Consider the following 13,913-nt stretch of genomic DNA (forward strand, 5'->3'; position numbering starts at 1 on the left):
AAAAAAAAACGAAAACCAAAAAACAATAAAAAAGAGAATTCTATTTTGATCAAAAAAAAAAAAAAAGAGAATTCTATAATTTAATTAATGATATCACATTTAAAGCTATTAAGATTCCATACAAAACACTGTGTTGTCCCTCTCTCTATCTTGTCTGCTGCTCAGATCTGTCTAGGGAGAGAAAGAAACAGACAAGAAGATGACTGACCGAGTCTTCCCAGCCTCCAAGCCACCAACCGCCACTGACGGCGTTCCACCAGCACCTCCTCCCGCTCCCGCTGCCGTTAACGGTAACGGAACAGCAAACGGCACAGCTAACCAAAAACCACAAACCTACATTCCGGCTAACCGGCCGGTTTACCGTCCGCAGCCTTACAGCCGCCGTCATCACCACCAATCTCGGCCAAGCTGCCGGCGAGTTTGCTGCTGCTGCTGTTTCTGGTCGATTCTGATCTTCCTCCTCCTCGCCCTCATGGCAGCGATCGCCGCCACCGCCGTGTACGTGATCTACCGCCCCCGTCCGCCGTCGTTCTCCGTCCCGTCGCTTCGTATCAGCCGCGTTAACTTAACCACCGCGTCGGACACCTCCGTCTCCCACCTCTCCTCCTTCTTCAACTTCACTCTCCTCTCAGAGAATCCCAACGGCCACCTCACCTTCTCCTACGACCCCTTCGCCGTCACCGTCAAGTCCGCCAAGTCCGGCCAGACGGTCGCGAACGGGACGGTTCCGGCGTTCTTCAGCGATAACAAGAACAAGACGTCGTTTCGGGGCGTGATCGCGGCGTCTGCGCCGGCGCGTGAGCTGGATCCGGAAGAAGCTCGGCGTTTGAAGTCGGATCTGGCGCGTGCGCGCGTGGGGTTTGAGATTGTGATGCGGACGATGGTGAAACTGCGAATGGGGAAGGTGAAGAGTGAAGGAGTGGAGATCAGAGTGACGTGTCAAGGGTTCGAAGGGACAGTACCAAAAGGTAAAACTCCGACCGTAGCAACCTCGAAGAGGACTAAGTGTAAGTCTGATCTGAGCGTCAAGGTCTGGGAATGGAGTTTTTAAATTTTCACAATTGGAATTTTTATTTTTGGTTTCTTCTGGATTTTGTATTACTTTTGGAATGATCTCAAAAGAAGATTTGTTTCTCAGTTTTTAGTTACGAATTTGCAGAGAAGAGTCAGTGAGAATTCACAGCTGCTAAAACCTTTCTTGGATTTTGTTTGTTTTGTTTTGGGAGTTTCCTATTTAAAATTATAAATGTAATAAGGAATTGAGTACTAAAAACCTGGAGATGGCAGTGATTGCATTAGTCGTTCCCAACTCAAAACTGAGCATTGAAGTAAAGATCATAATAATATACTAACATTGACAGAACCTTAAAAATGCAAAATAGAAAGTGACAATATTGAAGAACAGCAATTGAAGAGAAGTGTTAAATGTTAGATGCTGAACCATCTGATCCACATATTATCGCCATCTAAAGAGAACGTGCATGGTCTCTTTTTGTGTTTTGTGTTCCATGATGTAATCAATAATCATACACAAGAAAAAACATATTTATTGATTAATGGTGGGGATATATTTTCAGTGAATAAACTATATGACCTAGCAGTTGCATGTTATATATATTCAATGTAGACTCTATTCATAAATGGTATGTAGTTTAATATATTCAAATGTTATTTCATGACATCAACATGTGCATTGTAGTTTAACTTTACAGAAAAAAAAAATATTTAATTTTTTATATAATTGTCAGGAAATACTTAAATTTTAAGATACTTTCAAAAAAGCCCGCGAACAAAGAAACTGATAGATGTTCGAAACCAGGCCAACACATGTCCGAGAGCTTTACGCTCGTTTTCTCTGTTGGTTACTGACATCTTTCACTTCGCAGGGCAGCGAAGAACCAGCTTCAACTTTGCTACACAAAAGTATCGTTTAGGCTTCACATATACGAGTATCATCATCAATCTATGGCGGAGAAGCTTGAGCCGGCGAAGGTTTTGTACTGTGGAGTTTGCTCTGTACATGCGATTACTGCGAGTTCGGTCCTGATTTCGGCAGATGTAAGCCATGGCTCATTGAAAAAGCTCCAGATCTCTATCCTGACCTACTCAAAGGTACACGCCCAAACAAATATCAAACCCTAGCTTTATAAGCTTCAACCATTCTTCGTTTGATCTAGATTGTCTTAGTGATTCATATACTTAAAACAATGTTCTAAAAATTGGTCTAGACAGACACCTAGAGCGGAACAATTTTTAAAATCAGACTATGCTCTAAAAAATCAGTCTAGGCGTCTGCTTAATCGATAATCCCATATAAAATGCCTAACTATCCTCTAACGATTTTTTGAACATTGCTTACAACATTGATATGGGTACTGGTTCAGTTTAATGAATTTTTGTAAGCATTCTATAAGCATGTCTGAAAAATACATCACTTGCGTATTTGGGTTACTGTATTATTTTGTGTATCTTCTATTCATAGATGATGTTTGATGCTTTTTGTTCCCTACTCTGTTCTTTGGGTTATGACAGTGCATTTTTTACGACTTAGTAATATTTGATGATGTGAATTATTATTAACTGTGTGTTCAGAAGCTAATGAGAAGGCAGCAGATAATATTTCTGACAAACTCCAGTCCGTGGGGATCTCTTCAGGTGGCGCTGACGGTGCACACTCTTCATCTCAGACGGGTATGTAAACATACACATTTGCAAGTATACATAAGGCTGTGAAGATGTGCTTAGTACACGTACGTTAGTGCTATTTCACTTTGCTATTTAGAATTCCAACTATATATTAGTTGCTTAAATGGCTGGAAGCATGTGTAGTTTTTCCCTTTTGAGCTGTTAAACGTGATAGAGATCTAGAGTTACTGATTGGTGTTGATACTTACCATGGAAATAATTCAGCATTTAAAAAAAAAAAATTAATCATGGGATTCTCCATTATGTAGGAGGGACATCCAAGAAGGAGGAAGTGAAACGCCTTCCTGGAGGAAAACTAAAAAAGAAAGTAAGTCTAACTTTCCCCCTCCTACACACCTTTGAAAATGGACTTACTTATCAATGTTTTGCTTTTTCAATCTTATTTCATACAAACCCGTTTGTTCTTGAATAGGAGAGGCAAGAAGTTATTATTGAAAAGGTTGTCCGTAACAAGCGAAAGTGTATCACCATTGTGAAAGGACTAGAACTCTTTGGTGAGTTATTTGCTTTTTTAGTAGTGTGACATCTTAGTTATTCCTCCTACTGGCTGAAACAAACCTCATTGCTTAAAATTTGTTCATCAGGGATAAAACTCAGTGACGCTTCTAAAAAGCTTGGGAAGAAGTTTGCTACTGGAGCATCAGTTGTCAAGGTATGTAGAATATGGATTACATATCAAAATATAAAGTATAGGGTATGTACTTAGATATATTAGTGATGCTGAGCTCTCGTCCAGCTTGTGACGAATGGGAACAAATATGATCGTTTCAGGGACCAACTGAAAAGGAGCAAATAGATATTCAAGGAGAAATAATCTATGATATCGTTGAATTCATTACAAGACACTTGGCCTGATGTAGTAGCATAACTATCCTTCTTTGTTAGCTTTTCTCTGCATATTTTAAAACCTTTTTCAAAGTCCTTCCTAAAAGCTATTGACTGTTACATTGCCTATATCCAGGTACCTGGAAGATCCATTTTCTTCATCGAAGATGGTAAGAAAGTTCAGGCCGGTTGATGATGATCACCTCTAGCCTGTTTTTTTTTTGGGCATGGTAGGTTCATGTAGACTTGCTGGTTTACGAATCTTCCCATGTGTTTGGAGGAGATCACATCTCTACAATAACTTTAATAACATAACTTATAGTTGGATCATGGTACTATTTTCTTCTAACATCTCTGTTTCTGGTGGCTCTTTAATATTTTTAAAATGTGCCTTGAAATGAGGAATGCTTTCTTGATTCTTACACTTGAAATGATGAATGGTTTCATACACTAAGCTGATAATCAGTTCTTAAGACATATTTTTAAATAATAACAAATAATATATAAACTATATTTTAATGACTTGATCAAGTTAAAATTACATAAATATTTATTTTTTATCAGTTCGAGTATGATACATATTTCTAAAATTTTAAAATTAAAAAATTTATGAATTTTATATGGTTTATAGTTTAATTTAAACAATATTATTCTTTATAAGTTATTTTGTGATAAAAAAAATTTCAGAGATTTTCTAACTTAGTGGCATGCTTTAACGAAAGTTTAGAACCTAATAATGTAACCAGAATCTAAGCCAGTCTAACTTATTAGCTACATAAGTTAACGTAATCAGAAAGTAATCTTGATAATAAATTTTGTTTTAAATTAAGGAGATGTATACCAGAAAATTAATTAATTTAGAACCTAATAACGTAACCAGAAACTAAGCCAGTCGATATTATTAGCTGCAGTAACGATGAAACAGAGAAAATAGAAAATATTGGTTTAAATTAAGCAAATACCAGAAGAGTAGTTGAGTTTTACAACTTAATAATGTCAGAACAAGGTAAATAAGTCGTTTCCGAACATAGCTGTTTTTTATTTTTGTTTTTAGACAGAAACGTTGTAATAAATACAAGACAGTTATTCCTTTTTGTAAATCACATTCACCAACCGGTGAGACATTGACTGATCTCTTGAATATTTTTTCCTTTTAATTTATAAAAGGAAAAATGAGTTCTCAAGTCTCATGGTGGGTTTTTGGGGTGATGAGTGTTGTGTTGATTCTCAACTTGGAGTTTAGCGTTGTGGAAGGAGGAGCCTCTGAGGAGACTAAGGTATGTAATGTGTCACAATTCTGATAATAATGGAAACATAAAATCTATCGGGTGAAGGAATGATTAATATGCATTGCATATATATAGATCCACATAGTGTACCTTGGTGAAAGAGAGCATAATGACCCGGAGCTTGTAACGGCCTCGCATCTCCGCATGCTAGAATCATTACTTGGAAGGTACCAAAAAAGCCCATATATATTTAGACGTGCAACAAAACGTTGTTGAAAATAAAATCAACTAACGGGTTTTGTGGAAATATGCATGGTTGCAGCCAAAAAGATGCAAATGAGTTCATGGTTCATAGTTATCGACATGGTTTCTCAGGCTTTGCCGCCCATCTAACGGATTCTCAAGCGAAAAAGATCTCAGGTACGCACTAAAAAAAATGCATATCATACAAACACACATTTTAAATTTTAACTATAGTTTATGGATTTGAGTTTCTCATATATATGTTTAGAGCATCCGGATGTAGTTCAAGTGACACCCAATAGTTTCTACGAGCCCCAAACAACAAGGGCATTTGAGTACTTGGGGCTTTCTCAAAGCTCACCTAAAGGACTTCTTCATGATGCCAATATGGGTGAGGATGTCATCATCGGTATCTTGGACTCGGGTAAGTTTGCATAGAGAAGTGTATAATATTTTTTTTGGCACGACCTATATTTATATATATATGTGTATATGTTGTCTGCAGGCGTGTGGCCAGAGTCGCCGTCGTTTAGTGACAAAGGGCTAGGGCCGATCCCGAAACGATGGAAAGGAACGTGTGTGGACGGTGAAAAGTTCGACTCGAAGAAGCATTGCAACAAGAAGCTGATAGGAGCAAGGTATTACATGGACAGCCTCTTCAAAAACAACCGAACCGACAGCGGAATACCAGACACCGAGTACATGTCAGCAAGGGAAGTCTTCGCTCACGGGTCCCACGTCGCCTCCACAGCAGCAGGAGCCTTCGTCCCTGATGTGAGTGACAACGGGCTTGGAGTGGGCACAGCGAGAGGCGGGGCACCTAAAGCACGTATCGCCATGTACAAAGTGTGTTGGCAAACGCAAGATGGCTCATGCGCGACCGCAGACATACTAAAGGCCATGGACGATGCCATAGCCGACGGGGTCGACGTGATATCAATTTCTTTGGGAAGTGCGATCCCTATATCCCGTGAAATCGACATCAGTAATGTGTTCTCGTATGGAGCTTTCCACGCGGTCTCCAAGGGCATTACCGTGCTCATGGCAGGCGGCAACTTCGGACCCGATGCTTACACCGTACAGAACATAGCTCCATGGATAATAACAGTGGCTGCCACCAGTCTTGACCGGTGGTTTCCCAAACCTTTGACACTAGGAAACAACGTGACGTTATTGGTAAAAAAAAAACAAATCAAAACTAGCCAAGTTTTACATGTAACAGTATCCTAATGTGTTACTAAATTATGTAGGCACGAACCCCATCCGTGGACCCTGAACTCCAAGCAGAACTCATATACGTAGACAGCTCAAAGGAGATGACCAGTGAAGCAGCAGGAAAAATTGTGCTAGGTTTTACAACTGCTGAAAATGGAGAGTCTGCAACTGATTTTCTAAACAAACAAATGGAAGTTCAGGCGGCTGGTGTAATCCTTGCCGGTAGAAGAAGTGATAAGATGATAGTTTCCGAAGGTCTGATTAACCTCAACATCGACTATCAGCAAGGGACTACAATTTTGAACTACATAAAATCCACCAAGTATTATTTTTTTTTTTTTTATTTATACCACTGGCTAATTAAGTTGATCACTTTTGCAAGTTGTTTAAAGTCTCACTTGTGATTACAGTAAGCCGACCATAACCGTGAGTCCTTCAATCGCACTCACTGGACCACTTGTAGCTACTAAAGTTGCTGAATTCTCCGGCAGAGGGCCCAATTCTGTATCTCCATATGTTCTCAAGGTAATAACTTGGCTAGTCTTTCTATATAATATATATAGTTTAACAACATTCCTTCTTTTTTTTCCACTGAACACCAACATTATGTATACAGCCCGATATCGCAGCACCTGGTGTATCCATAGTTGCAGCTTGTACCCCAGAAAAAATGAGCTACGAGAACGGGTACACGGCTATGTCTGGTACTTCAATGGCAGCACCTGCCGTTGCCGGTTTGGTTGCTCTACTCAAAGCTGTGCATCCTGATTGGTCTCCTGCCATGCTTAAATCAGCTATCATCACTACAGGTAAAAATTATATTCCTATGATTTTAAATCGGTACATCAACCATAATATAATCAATCACTATACTAAATGTCCTACCATAAAATAAATTTATTATTTTGTATATCAAATTAGATATTTGGAATTGAGTTATATTTAGTGATCTAATCAATTGACTCCTTACTTGGTTAAGCTTCCTCAACGGATCCCTATGGAGAACCTATCTACTCAGAGGGATTATCACGGAAACTAGCTGACCCTTTTGACTTCGGGGGAGGACTGGTGAACCCAGAGAAAGCAGCAAACCCTGGTCTTGTCTATGATGCAGACGTACAAGACTACATTCGTTTTCTATGTGCTTCTAGTTATGACGAGATGTCCATCACCAAAATATCAAAGCAAACAGTTAAATGTCCGAGTCCAAGGCCATCTATGCTTGATCTCAATTTGCCGTCTATCACCATTCCGTTCCTCAAGGAAGATGTGACTCTCACTAGAACCGTCACTAACGTTGGACCCGTCAACTCCGTATATAAACTCATCGTTCAGCCTCCTATGGGTGTCAAAATCTCCGTCACGCCCGAAACATTGGTCTTTAACTCCGGAGTTAAGAAACTCAGCTACCAAGTCACAGTCTCCACAACCCACAAAGCCAATTCTATTTACTTTTTTGGGAGTTTGACTTGGACGGATGGTATTCACAACGTCGTCATCCCATTATCTATCAGGACACAGATGGTGAAGTACTTTGACCAATAAGTTTACACTATTTCCATTATCATATTGTAACTCATAATGATTTTCAATGTACTTCAACCATTGTGTTTACATTTGTTTCCAAGGCCTTGTAAGTAAGAGCAGACCTCATAATATCAAAGTCTATAACTTGTCTATGATGCAGATGAATTTAATACTTCAAAGTTCAATATACAACCAACGTCATCATATTCCTATCATTTGATACATCTATATTAATCATCTACTAAAAGTTTGTTGATGACATGATGTCAAGAAAATAGAAATAGAAAATGTAAAAAATGCTCTCTTGCTTTAACAAATGCCTACAAGGCCATCTGACCTTTTTGCCATCATTAGTATTCATTGAGGATCGTTTAAAGGTAAAATGTAGATGATCAATTTCACAACAAAGTAAACCTTAAGGTAAAAATTGTAAAAATCTGCTACAATAGTTTGTCTAAATGGGAAAGAACTGAAGAGAGATTCATTACCAACAAATTCCTTCAGTGAGTAGATGTTTTCTCCCACTGAAGCTGCTTTAAACAAGTGCATGTTTCTTGTTGTAATGTTCATTCTGATTCCACCATCCAAGCCATTCTAGAATAACACCAGCAAGCGTTCTATTAAGATTCAGAACCATCAATCTGAAATCAATAGCTAGATCAAGAAACCATTTTGAAACCTAGTAATCTAAAAAAGAGAAAATGGGGAGTGTGGCATTTTTCTCCTTATCCTTTTCAACTTCATTCCTGCGGAGGTGGTTGTGGCGGCGCAGGGGTCTACCATGTTTTCCAAGAACAACAATGAATGCTAACAAACCAAACGCCCCCAGAAGTGTCTTTAAACCCATTCCCATTTTCCTGTGAATCCCAATGACAAGAGAATAGACAAAAAAAACTCTATAAGGTCAAAATAATACTGTGCAGTTCTCTTTGTTATATGGTATAAACTATAACATACCTGGGAGGTCTTCTTTGGCTTTCATCAATGACAACTTCATCATCTGTTTCAGTCAGTTGTTCATTATCAACTTCATCACCTGTTTCAGTCAGTTGTTCAATTGGGACTTCAGGGACTTCCCTGTAAGCAAGAGTTAGTCCTGTCTCAAGAATGGCGACTTTATCTCCAAAATCCACAGAAACTTCCACTTCATCCCTTGTTTCTAACAAGAAATCTTCATTTGAAAAGTGCCCTTGCCAGATGTGTTTTTCACGGTACATACGAATGAGATCTGTTGCTGGATTGCGGCTCCACACATCTCCCTTGGTTTGATTCTTCAATGTGATCTTTGGAATGTATACAGACATCACATCATCTTGTTGACTCACGTATGTTGTCCACACGGTAAACCCGACCAGAACAGAATTTAAAGTTGGTTCAGGGACAGTAAAAGAGATTGAACGTGTCCCATTCTTGAAATTGACCCACTCTGGAATGGTCGACCCCGGGACAAAAACTCCCCCATTGGCACCAACAGCCCATCCCTGTAACACAAATACCACCAATATAAATCACAACCAAGGACACATTCCTAGTCACCACCCATAACTAAGTGAATAAGTGTAAGGTTGCTACTTTGATATCAAGAATCTGGAATCAGTTTAACAGTTTAATATCGGAAAAGAGACTTAGAGAAAAACCTGCATGATTCTTTCTCTGTCAGAATAAGGTATATTGTTGCACATTTCCATGTGGATGGCTCCAACTGTTTTCAGTTCCTCCAGCCCTGGGGTCTCAACGAGATTGTAACAATTTGTGAGGTGCAGTGATTGCAACACCGAACACTCCAGTAAGTCTGGAGTTCTTTCCAACACAGTACAGTTTCTCGCGTATAAAGACCTCAACTTCTTTGGTAAACTAAACATGGATCGAAGTTCTGAGCAATTATCCAATTTAAGAATCTGTAGACTTGGAAGACCAGCAAAATCCGTTTGCAAGTTACGAAAGTTGTTGCCTTGAAGGTCAAGTTCCTCAAGAGAAGACAAACTCCCAAGATTTGCAGGAACCAACTCATCAGATAGATTGCAGGAACCTAAACGCAAAGTCCTTAAGCAGATTAAACCGTTTAATGAGAGCGGGCTTAACAGAGCCACTTGAGAGCTTTCATCAGAGTTGGTGTACTGTCTGTGCTTCCATAACTCCTTGCAGCCATGAAGAGATAACTCTTTCAGCTTCTTAAGTTGATCACTCGAGGAAGGGATTTGCGTTATAGCAGTATAATCAGCTTTGAGAATTGTCAAGGACTCTAGTTCACCTAAAGCATCATCCAATCTCTCAAGCTGCGAGCATCCGGAGAGAATGAGGGTTTCTAGCAACTTCAACGTATAGAGTTCCAACGGGAGTTCACCAAGCTTGATGCAACCACTCAGATTTATTAGAATCAGGCTTCCTTGAAGAACCTTTATGGACTCGTGAACTTTAGCCAATCTTTGACAGTTTATCAAGAACAGCTTCTCAAGGTTTGGGAGATAAGAGAAGTCTGGAGTCTCTGTAAGCTGGATAGAGTGACTGAGGTCAAGGTATTTTAACTCCTTAAGGGACTCATGAGGCTTCTCCAAAAAAAAATAGAACAAAAATCAAAGAATCAAACCTCAACAATAAAGAATATATTTACTGATATCATAGGAACCTTAAAATTATAAATAATACTTTTACCTTCTGATCACTCCAAAGTCGTTTAAGGTTGCTTTTCTGCATGTCCATGACAACTAAACTTCTCAAATGTAAGTTTATGGGGAAAGATTCCTCAGGAAACCCAAGCCAGCAAAGCCATCGAAAACCTTTTGGAAAGTTTTCATAGCTTCCGTTGAGTGCTACATGACAGAGCTGTAACAGTCTCAGCTTACGTAGAATTGAAAATGCTTTAACCTCAAAGTTCTCAACAGCCGTAACGTCAGCCTTCAAGCTAAGTCCTTCAGTTTCATCTGTTCCCTGATTAAACAAACAATTTCATTAGTTAAATGTTACCCTAAGTCTCTTTGGTTGAGACAGAAAATGCATGCATAGAACTTTTGTTCCTTACAGAATAGTTTGCCAATACATCTATAACATGTTCCCGGTCCCACAATCTACTCCATCTCTCACAGTTCCTCAGAGATGTTCCTTTGACGATATATCTTCCCATGTCTCGTAGTAAGTCATGCATCATCAGGCTGTTATCATGGATCGTAATGAGACACCTCTCCTTTAACACCTTGAGTCCTGCGACAGGCTCTAATTCGCATCCATCCAAGATGCAATCTACATAGTCTTTATCCATCCCAATGAAGAAGCAAGATATATCCAAGAATATGTCTTTCTGCGAGGCGTTTAGCGCATCAAAGCTGATCTGAAGCTTTGCTTGAATGTTATCATCCGGTATTCTTTTCAACGCTTTCAACGTGCTTTTCCACTCCGAAACGCTTCTTTTGTAGAGAAAAGCACCCAAGACTTCCATAGCCAAGGGTAGTCCTCCACAGTATTCAACCAATCTTTTCGGGAACTGGAGAAACTCTTCAGGAGGTTCACTGCTTCTAAAGGCATGCCAGCTTACAAGATCAAGAGCTTCATCAGCGTTAAGTTCCTTGGGTGAATATATATTTTCTACGTCAAGCTGCTCTAACAGATGCTTGTTCTTGGTTGTAATGATTATCCTGCTTCCTGGACCAAAACAGCTCAAATATATTCCGACAGAATGAAGCTGAACTATGTCTTCAACATCATCAATTACAACAAGTACCCTTTTGTTGCGAAATCTTTGTTTCACCGCATGATCCATGTTGTTGAACGCAGCTTCATCCTTCCTTAAGATATCCGAAAGAAGCTTCTTCTGAAGATGAAGCTTCCCATCAGGTCTCTTGAAGTAATCTCTAAAGTTTTCTAGGAAACTTCTTCCTTCAAAACGATGTGAGAACTCGTTAAAGGCAGCCTTGGCTAACGTTGTTTTACCAATCCCAGCCATTCCCCAGATTCCAATAATCTGAACATCATCCAAACCAAAGCACATTAGCTCTTTGATACGACCTACACGTGGTCTAATACCAACGGCATATGTTGGTAAATGCAAGTATGAACTAGGCAACACTCGGAGAATGTCTCTAGTCAATTGGTCGATCAATTCTGCATCACTATCCCCTGCACAATCCACATCATTGCTGGTTAAATATGGAGATAAGAAATCCATTTGGTGCCTAAATAGGCAACAAAAATTTCAGATATAAGCGACAAAACGAACCGACCAACCATTACTACTGTGATACCCTTTCAAATTTGCAATACTGGTCAAAGCTTTCCTCCACTGATACCCTTTCCACTTGCTCTCTCGACTCGTGCACATTATGCGGTGTTTATGAAAGGATTCACCAAATGGTCCACTTTGTCTGCGTACATGCGACGGCTCAATTTTGTAGAAAACTGGGAATACCAGGTGTCCGGGGTCGTTTTTCAAGCACCGCATAATGTGCACGAGCTCATCAAGGCACCACGATGATGAAGCATAGCTCTCGGATAAAACAACAACGTAAATTTTGGAGTTTTTAATGGCCTTCATCAGCTCCGGGGGTATGCTTTCTCCTATCTCTAGTTCTCTATCGTCCTTGAATGTGTATATACCAGATCTCACTAGACTCTTGTAGAGATGGCTTAAGAAACCGCTGCGCACATCTGGTCCACGGAAACTTAAGAACACATCGTAGCTCCATCGCTCCCGAGTTTGTCCACTGGAATCACCCATACCTGACAAAAAAAAATTGGGAATATTGAGTGAGAGATACTCGAGACACACTTAGTATATCCGATTCTACAAAGACATGAACGGGAAAACGAATCTGAAACATCGTTTGCTTATTTGCTTTGAACCTCTTCTTCTTCGCAAGTTAGTACTCTCAGACCGTAGAACCTGACACAGACAGATCTAACAATCAAAACCAGAGGAAGTTTGAAACAAAACGGATCGGTTGAGAACATTCAGATTAGCAGGTGCATCTAAAACTAGCGTCTACTTCCGTTGACTTTGTTAGTTGTGCAAATGCATCGCAACTTCTACATAAAGCGTGTGTAGTTAGTTGGTAGGATAACCATGGTTCCTAATATTTTTAGTTACTATATTCTTCATCTCATTTTTATTTTATTTGTAAATAAAAATAAGTAATCACATCATTCATACTAAAATAAAAAAATTTAAGAGTATATATACTATAAAAAAATAAAAAAAAATCAAGAGTATAACATAATGACTTTTGGGTAAAACCAATAGATGTTTGTATTTGTATGATCATGGGACAGGTTGAGATTAATGTTTTTATGACCATCAAGTTAATATTTTAATGACTGATCTAACGCGGGTTCTTCTGTCGAAACATGCAAGAATAAATTCAATTCAAACACTCAGTGCAGACACGATCAAAGAGATGCAATGAATCTCTGAAAAAGGCTGTAAAGGTGAAATGGAGATGCAAGAAAATTCAGAATGACATCTCAGAGAGAATCAAAGGAGCGTAGAAACTGCAAAGAAGAGATCATTAGAATCAAAAGGGATAATTTTTCACAAAAGTCTCAGAGAAAAAAGAAGAGACAAGGCATGGAGGAGGTGATTGAGGTCAAGAGATTTGCCTGGAATCATCAGAATAGTGGAGAAGCTACTACACAAAACTTGGTTGATCCTCTTGCGGAGATTACCTACACGAGATCGCCTCAGACGCTGGGGACTAAATGTTCCTCCTGAGTGTGTGTTGTGCTCAACGGGTACTGAAACTCACCATCACCTCTTCTTCGAATGTGACTACTTTTCCAGCATATGGTTGCACTTTGCACAGGCAATCTTGCCTGATACCCCATCAGATATTCACTCTGCTGCTGCTTTGATCTCTCGCGAACGTCTTGGTCCGAAGGCCTCGCCAGTCATAAAGCTCATACTACAATCACTTTCATATCTTATCTGGAGGGAGCGCAACGCACGCATCTTCACAGCTGTCTCCACCCCTGCGGTTGGTATTCGTCAAGCCCTAGATGGCCTTGTTCGGGACCGCCTAATCTCCTTCCCCTCCACCGACCTGTCTCCATCTCTGCTACAGTTCTTCTTCGCCTGTACTAGGCCTCCATGAGGAGTGTTTGCATAATAAGTTGTAACCAACATTAAAAATCGAAAATGGTATAAATTTAACATTTTACCAAAAAAAAAAAAAAAAAAAAAAA

At 39.5% G+C, this 13,913-nt stretch overlaps 3 protein-coding genes and 1 pseudogene across 16 annotated transcripts in view; 3 read left to right on the forward strand and 1 right to left on the reverse strand.

Moving 5' to 3' along the window:
- Window positions 1-126: 126 nt before the first annotated feature.
- On the forward strand, window positions 127-1,144 carry LOC106325061. Its single transcript, XM_013763087.1, has one exon. It carries the CDS (start codon window positions 200-202, stop codon window positions 1,049-1,051), a length of 852 nt encoding a protein of 283 aa, XP_013618541.1. The 5' UTR covers window positions 127-199; the 3' UTR covers window positions 1,052-1,144.
- Window positions 1,145-1,894: 750 nt separating this feature from the next.
- Window positions 1,895-3,561, forward strand: LOC106323174 (annotated as a pseudogene).
- On the forward strand, window positions 3,197-7,880 carry LOC106327113 (subtilisin-like protease SBT3.3). Of its 3 annotated transcripts, XM_013765160.1 has the most exons (10): window positions 3,197-3,200; window positions 3,291-3,358; window positions 4,896-4,987; window positions 5,083-5,180; window positions 5,272-5,427; window positions 5,509-6,179; window positions 6,254-6,540; window positions 6,629-6,743; window positions 6,835-7,027; window positions 7,198-7,880. In XM_013765160.1, exons 3-10 carry the CDS (start codon window positions 4,965-4,967, stop codon window positions 7,761-7,763), a joined length of 2,109 nt encoding a protein of 702 aa, XP_013620614.1. In that variant the 5' UTR covers window positions 3,197-3,200; window positions 3,291-3,358; window positions 4,896-4,964; the 3' UTR covers window positions 7,764-7,880. The 3 variants fall into 3 exon arrangements, with proteins under 3 accessions (XP_013620614.1, XP_013620613.1, XP_013620615.1); XM_013765159.1 differs by lacking the exons at window positions 3,197-3,200; window positions 3,291-3,358 and adding an exon at window positions 4,692-4,808; XM_013765161.1 differs by lacking the exons at window positions 3,197-3,200; window positions 3,291-3,358 and adding an exon at window positions 4,692-4,808 and having other exon boundaries at window positions 6,629-7,027; window positions 7,198-7,288.
- LOC106327111 (TMV resistance protein N-like) overlaps window positions 6,908-13,913 on the reverse strand; it is an 8,030-nt gene continuing 1,024 nt past the window's right edge. The window contains exons 3-10 of one of the 12 annotated variants that reach the window (XR_001267391.1): window positions 13,332-13,814; window positions 11,964-12,455; window positions 10,765-11,855; window positions 10,398-10,673; window positions 9,383-10,291; window positions 8,703-9,226; window positions 8,234-8,602; window positions 6,908-6,994 (exon numbers count right to left, since the gene is read on the reverse strand). Coding sequence is in view for 10 of the 12 variants with exons in the window: in XM_013765150.1 (XP_013620604.1) it covers window positions 8,425-8,602; window positions 8,703-9,226; window positions 9,383-10,291; window positions 10,398-10,673; window positions 10,765-11,855; window positions 11,964-12,455; window positions 13,332-13,341 (3,480 nt within the window). In the remaining 2 variants the exon portion in view is untranslated. Of the gene's footprint in view, window positions 6,995-7,708; window positions 7,726-8,026; window positions 8,603-8,702; window positions 9,227-9,382; window positions 10,292-10,397; window positions 10,674-10,764; window positions 11,856-11,955; window positions 12,456-12,578; window positions 12,806-13,331; window positions 13,815-13,913 lie in introns of those variants that run through there. The other 11 variants (XR_001267392.1, XM_013765154.1, XM_013765152.1 and 8 more) reach the window with 11 other exon arrangements.

Source organism: Brassica oleracea, chromosome C2 (assembly GCF_000695525.1).
Source record: "Brassica oleracea var. oleracea cultivar TO1000 chromosome C2, BOL, whole genome shotgun sequence".
In the NCBI taxonomy this organism is placed as follows: domain Eukaryota; kingdom Viridiplantae; phylum Streptophyta; class Magnoliopsida; order Brassicales; family Brassicaceae; genus Brassica; species Brassica oleracea.